Raw genomic sequence first — 7,500 nt, forward strand, 5'->3', positions numbered from 1 at the left:
GGAAGTCAACAAAACAGGAGTATAATTTGCTTTTATTTTTCTTTATTTGGTTGTCGATTAGGGTGCTGAGGGTGAGAATGTGCTCTGTTGTATGGTGATTTGGTAGGAAGCCAATCTGTGATTTGCTCAAGGCATTGTTGTTTGTGAGGAAATGTATGAGTCTGTGGTTGATGATCATACAGAGGATTTCTCCAAGGTTGCTGTTGACACAGATCCCACGGTAATTGTTCAGGTCAAATTTGTCTCCCTTTTTGTGGAGCGGTATTATGAGTCTGTGGTTCCAAAATATTGGGGAAAGATCCCGGAGCTAAGGACAATGTTAAGGAGTTTTAGTATAGCCAATTGGAATTTGGAGTCTGTGAATTTGATAATTCATTTAGGATACCATCCGCTCTGCAGGCCTTCTTGGTTTTAAGTGATTTTATTTTGTCCTGTAGTTCTTGTAGTGTAATTGGGGAGTCTAGCGGGTTCTGGTAGTCTTTTATGGTTGACTCTAGGCATTGTAGTTTATCTTGTATGTGTTTTTGCTGTTCATTATTTTGTATTGGGCTAAAGAGATTGGAGAAGTGGTTTACCCATACGTCTCCATGTTGGATGGTGTTGGTGATGGTGTTGTTTGTTTAGTTTGTTCCAGTTTTCCCAGAAGTTGTTTGTTTTTATGGATTCCTCTATATCTTGTAGCTGGTTTCTAACGTGTTGGTCCCTTTTTTTTGACTGTGTTTTTGTAGTGTTTCACTGTATTGAAGACGTGTGTTCTGATTGTCTGGGTCTCTCTGGGTCTCTCTGAGATTTTTACAATCATTATCATACCATTTGTCATGCATATTTTTATTTGTCCTAGCTTTCCTATTTGAGGCCTTTAGGTTGGATAAGGAAGCTGTAAGGTCAAATATGTTATTGAGGTTTTCTACCGCCCCGTTTACACTTTTGCTGTTGTGTTGGACGTTTTTTCCCAGGAATTGGTCTAAACGTGATTGGACCTTTTGTAGCTTGATAGCAGTTTGGAATGCTTCTATACTACTTTCTTTCCATTTGTAGTATTTTTTAATAGTGTTTAGTTTGTTTGGTTTTGATACTTCCTGGTTGGGTGTTGATCTGTTCAGATACAGTGGTTTTGCTGTGGTCTGACAGCAGGGGTGTTAGCGGGCTGACTGTGAACTATGAAGAAATGAAAATGGGGGACCCTGATGTAAACAAGATGAAAGTCTTTCTCTGGTCTGCATCCCTTAACAATTGTGTGTATTGAGCTGTACTGTATTGTACCCATTCTGCAATCTGTTAATAACATTATCAATCAATCAATCAATCAATCAATCAAACACTCTGAGAGACTCTAGGCTGAGGTCAGTGATAAAATAGTCTACTGTACTGTTACCCAGAGATGAGCTGTATGTGTACCTACCATAAGAGTCCCCTCAGAGCCTACCGTTAACTATGTACAGTCCCAGCGAGCGACGAGCTGTATAAGTTGTGACTAGGGTGACCAGGTCAAAATGGTTCAGTCGCAGGACAGCAGCACTGCTTTTGCGGGACAATGCTAATTTTGACATAATTAAAGAAATGTATTTATTATTTAAATGCCTTTATTTCATATTCGACGCAGACGGTAGGCTATATATAGCACATTTTGTTATTAATCTTATTAAACTGTATAGATGCTTCACCAATCACCTTCTCAGCCGCTACTGTCTATGTCACCAACATCTTTATTTAATCACACTTTCATCATTAAGCAGGTAACCATCAATCTTGGTATCCAAGCTGATAAAATCACTCCATTAATAGAAAGAGCAGGAGCTAAGTCTTTTCAGCCATCTTTTCCTGAGCATTATTCGCAGTGAAGTGTAGAAGAGAGGAGACGGAATGCGATGGTTGATCTTCACAATATAATAATGTTTTTATTGTGAATAGAGGATCACTCAGTTGCTCATATAACAAAAAGGGTGAGACCCAAAGTCTCCACAAAGCCTATATAACATAAAGAAAAGGTGAGACAGCACAGTCTCCGCAATATGTGTCTGGTGAACCCACAACATTTTTTAAACAATGCAGAGTCCAGTTTGCTGCTGATATTAAGAGCTTCAGCTGCTTCGCGAAGCTCTTGGAAGCTGAATGCTCTCTTCTTGAGAGCCAAGCATGACACCTGTTTCAGGTAATTCTGATGAGAGAAATCAAACCATTTGTCTAGGTAAGCGAGCGCTCTCTGATAGAAAATTAAAAAGTCCTGTTCGATCGCAGCAGCCTGTGTGGTAGGAAACCTCTGCATGAGAGCACTGGTCTCGAATCCAAAATAACGGTCCTTTGATCGTTGTTCAAGTTTCAGTCTTAGACTGGTCATGAGCTGGAAAAGCTCACAGACAGTTGTGTCATCCCCCTCAACTTCAAGCACTGCGTCGTAAAAAAGCTTTAGGCTATTCTGCAGAAACATCAGGTATGACTGACACACTGCAGCTGCCTCGGCCTCGGACTGTCTGACAGTGACAGGCAGCGCGACTCGCAAGACTCGAGTCGAGCTGCTCCGCTCGGCTGCGCATTGGTTTGACGTCGCCCGATTTTTTTATTTTAAATATAAGAGGGTATTGGAACGAGGCATTAAATTAACAACATTTAAAACATTTTTTAAATAATAATATTTGAATAAAAAAAAAAAAAAAAAATTATATATATATATTTTTTTGAATTGCGGGACATTGTTATGTTGTAGTGGGACGCGGGACAAACGTCCCAATATCGGGACTGTCCCGGTGGGCACCCTAGTTGTGACGCATGTTTATTTGTTGTTTGGTAGGCCTGTTGCAATAAGCAATAAATCAATTTATCGCGCAATAATGAAAATGAATGCAATGATTTTGACGGGCGCAATTAATTGCTATTTGCGTGTTTGTTTTAATGAGGCGGGAACCAGTACCTCTCCGTGTGGTGAGGCGGGCCGCTGGCGTTACTACAGAGTACAGCACGGGAGCTCCTGTGAGCACCATGCGTATGTTGGGCAGTAGCAACGCTACATAGCTTAACTACATTTCTCAGTAGCGTGATGGTAGCGTCGCTCCTTTTGAACCAAGTAGCGTTCTTTGTAGTGTAGCTATTTTTAGACCCAAGTAGTGATGTAGCGTGAACAAACGCTATACGCTACTGCCCGGAGAAACTGGACTGCTAAATAAAGATTAAAGATCTAGCGTTGATGCTATGACGCTTCCTCCTCATCGTTGATTGCCTGTAGTAGCTGCATCTAACGTTAGTAGCTAACGTTAAAACTAACCTAAAGTTAGTTGTTCACCAACAATCTCAACATTTGTTTTATCATTAGCTCAAAAACACAGAACCGGACGACACAAGTTGTCTGCTCATAGGTTCTGCTAGGATAATAACAACAATACTTCCGGTCGGTGGGTTTCAAAATAAAAGAGCAAAGTCTAAAACACCGGAAAAGACATTTATTTTGTACAGCGTTTTCCTCCACGAGTACTCAAGTACATCATGTGATCAATCTACCTGTTTTTTTTTGCCCATCCCTAGTTTATCCTGTGCTGAAAAGTCTCCATTCCAATAGAGATAGTATATATTTGTGTTTATTTGATTATTGTTGAGCTATATTTTAATCGAGAGTAACTGGTAGTGTAGCTTACTACATTTTCCAAGTAGCTTGCCCATCACATAATCCGCGAGCCACAGTAAACAAACGCGAGCCACAGTTAGGGTGACCAGGTGTCCCGCTTTTGGTTGTATACTGCACAGCCATTTTACCTAATGTCCCACGTCCCGCATATTGAGAGGATGTCCCTCTTTTCGAAGCAAAAAATAAAAACATGGGTCTAAAAGCCCCTTCCTACAGTAAACGTAGCAACCCGCCTCTTGTCCACACACATTGCTCTGCTCGTTTTATCATTGCTCTCACGGAGATAAAACTGGGAACGAGGTTACTCTGCTTCTGACGCTACCTCATATCTGATTGGTTAGGTAGTAATTTAGGATATTTAAAATGTCTTCCAATGTTAAATAAAGGTTTATTGCGATTTGAAACGGTTCCTTGCATTATTATGCTATTATCATTATATTAGTAAAAAAAAAAGTTGATTGAAAACTTTTGGGAAATACATTTCTCAAAAAAATAATTTCTCTCAAAACCGCAATAATATCACTTATCGCAATAATTTCTGGGACAATTAATCGCCCAGCAAAATGTGTTATCGTGACAGGCCTATTGTTTGGTCATAGTTTTTTCTGGGGGGGCATATTTGGGAGGGGATGTTTCCACCTCCTGGTAGATGTTTGTCTCCCTGTGTGCTGAGTGTCTCTCTCTCTCTCTCTCTCTCTCAGATATGGACGAGTGTGAGAACGACTACAATGGAGGGTGTGTCCACGAGTGCATCAACATACCAGGGAACTACAGGTGCACCTGCTACGACGGCTTCACGCTGGCCCACGACGGACACAACTGCCTGGGTACATTCTGCTAACCTAACCCTAACCCTGGGTACATTCTGCTAACCCAGGGGTCAGCAACCTTTACTATCAAAAGAGCCACTTTCCCCCCTCCCACAAAATAAAATGCTCAGGGAGCCGCACAACCTATTTACCCTTAAAATGAAGATAACGAAGTGTATAACGTTTTATATATCCCCAAGCATACCCCACATTTAGCATAAAACGCCTGACAATTGCATACCCAAAGTAATTTGCGATTTATTATACTTTATACCTATAGCACACAGTTTGTTGCATTAATGGAATTATAAAGCAACAAAAAGAAAAACGTTGACTTTTTATTGCTGTTTTTACCTGTTATAACAAAGGAAAACCTCAAACTCTTATGAAGAGGAGAAAAAATACTGGCTGTGTAGACCTATTTTTAAATAAAACACAGAAGAGGAGACAAAACACTGGTGTCTGTAGACCGACTTTGAAATAAAACCCTGAACTATTCAGGTATATTTGATTACTTCCTTTATTTGTGAAACATTTATAAAATAAAAAGTAGTCCACTTTGAAAAAAGACTAACATGTGTAGACCTACTTTGAAATAAAACACAGAAAAGGAGAAAAAACATTGGCATCTGTAGACCTACTTTGAAATAAAACCCTGAACTATGCAGCTCTATTTGAGTCATTCCTTATTTTTTGGATTTATCCATGGTTAGCTTACTGGGGGGTCGGAAACTCAAGATTAGCCACTTGCAGACGGCAGGGAGAGGCGCGGGGTGTGCCGTACTGTATATTTTTGTTGATGAAATATTTTTGTTGACTAAATATTTTAGTTGATGAAATATTTTTTCATTTTAGTGTCACAGTATGACATCGATCTCCAAAATAAGAGAACAAAAAAAATTTAAAAAAAAACTTTTTTTTGGGGGGCCAGGGAGCCGCAGCTGATTGGCTGAAGAGCCGCATGCGGCTCCGGAGCCGCAGGTTGCCGACCCCTGTGCTAACCTAACCCCCCTAACCCTGGGTCCAGTCTGCTGACCTAACCCCCCTAACCCCGGGTCCAGTCTGCTGACCTAACCCCCCTAACCCTGGGTCCAGTCTGCTGACCTAACCCCCCTAACCCTGGGTCCAGTCTGCTAACCTAACCCCCCTAACCCTAACCCTAACTACTACCTTGTCTACTACTACTACCTTGTCTACTACTACCTTGTCTACTACTACCTTGTCTACTACTACCTTGTCTACTACTACCTTGTCTACTACCTTGTCTACTACTACCTTGTCTACTACCTTGTCTACTACTACCTTGTCTACTACTACCTTGTCTACTACCTTGTCTACTACTACCTTGTCTACTACCTTGTCTACTACTACCTTGTCTACTACCTTGTCTACTACTACCTTGTATACTACTACCTTGTCTACTACTACCTTGTCTACTACCTTGTCTACTACTACCTTGTCTACTACCTTGTCTACTACTACCTTGTCTACTACCTTGTCTACTACCTTGTCTACTACTACCTTGTCTACTACTACCTTGTCTACTACCTTGTCTACTACTACCTTGTCTACTACCTTGTCTACTACTACCTTGTCTACTACTACCTTGTCTACTACCTTGTCTACTACTACCTTGTCTACTACCTTGTCTACTACTACCTTGTCTACTACCTTGTCTACTACTACCTTGTCTGCTACTACCTTGTCTACTACCTTGTCTACTACTACCTTGTCTACTACCTTGTCTACTACTACCTTGTCTACTACTACCTTGTCTACTACCTTGTCTACTACTACCTTGTCTGCTACTACCTTGTCTACTACCTTGTCTGCTACTACCTTGTCTACTACCTTGTCTACTACTACCTTGTCTACTACTACCTTGTCTGCTACTACCTTGTCTACTACCTTGTCTGCTACTACCTTGTCTACTACCTTGTCTACTACTACCTTGTCTACTACTACCTTGTCTACTACCTTGTCTACTACTACCTTGTCTGCTACTACCTTGTCTACTACCTTGTCTACTACCTTGTCTACTACTACCTTGTCTGCTACTACCTTGTCTACTACCTTGTCTACTACTACCTTGTCTACTACCTTGTCTACTACCTTGTCTACTACCTTGTCTACTACTACCTTGTCTACTACTACCTTGTCTACTACCTTGTCTACTACCTTGTCTACTACCTTGTCTACTACTACCTTGTCTACTACTACCTTGTCTGCTACTACCTTGTCTACTACCTTGTCTACTACCTTGTCTACTACTACCTTGTCTACTACTACCTTGTCTACTACCTTGTCTACTACTACCTTGTCTACTACCTTGTCTACTACTACCTTGTCTACTACTACCTTGTCTACTACCTTGTCTACTACTACCTTGTCTACTACCTTGTCTACTACTACCTTGTCTACTACCTTGTCTACTACTACCTTGTCTGCTACTACCTTGTCTACTACCTTGTCTACTACTACCTTGTCTACTACCTTGTCTACTACTACCTTGTCTACTACTACCTTGTCTACTACCTTGTCTACTACTACCTTGTCTGCTACTACCTTGTCTACTACCTTGGTCTGCTACTACCTTGTCTACTACCTTGTCTACTACTACCTTGTCTACTACTACCTTGTCTGCTACTACCTTGTCTACTACCTTGTCTGCTACTCACCTTGTCTACTACCTTGTCTACTACTACCTTGTCTACTACTACCTTGTCTACTACCTTGTCTACTACTACCTTGTCTACTACTACCTTGTCTGCTACTACCTTGTCTAACTACCTTGTCTGCTACTACCTTGTCTACTACCTTGTCTACTACTACCTTGTCTACTACTACTTGTCTACTACCTTGTCTACTACCCTTGTCTGCTACTACCTGTCTACTACCTTGTCTACTACCTTGTCTACTACTACCTTGTCTGCTACTACCTTGTCTACTACCTTGTCTACTACTACCTTGTCTACTACCTTGTCTACTACCTTGTCTACTACTACCTTGTCTACTACTACCTTGTCTACTACCTTGTCTACTACCTTGTCTACTACCTTGTCTACTACTATCTTG

The 7,500-nt window shown here is 41.0% G+C and overlaps 1 protein-coding gene across 1 annotated transcript in view; it reads left to right on the top strand.

The window, feature by feature from the left end:
• Nucleotides 1-7,500, top strand: part of scube1 (signal peptide, CUB domain, EGF-like 1) — a gene marked incomplete at both ends in the record, with an annotated part of 286,301 nt that overhangs the window by 59,542 nt on the left and 219,259 nt on the right. The window contains one exon of the mRNA XM_084330915.1: nucleotides 4,318-4,443. Coding sequence (XP_084187041.1) covers nucleotides 4,318-4,443 — 126 coding nt within the window. The remainder of the gene's footprint in view (nucleotides 1-4,317; nucleotides 4,444-7,500) is intronic.

The sequence above is a fragment of the Notolepis coatsorum genome, assembly GCF_963971535.1.
Source record: "Notolepis coatsorum genome assembly, chromosome: 15".
Lineage (NCBI taxonomy): Eukaryota > Metazoa > Chordata > Actinopteri > Aulopiformes > Paralepididae > Notolepis > Notolepis coatsorum.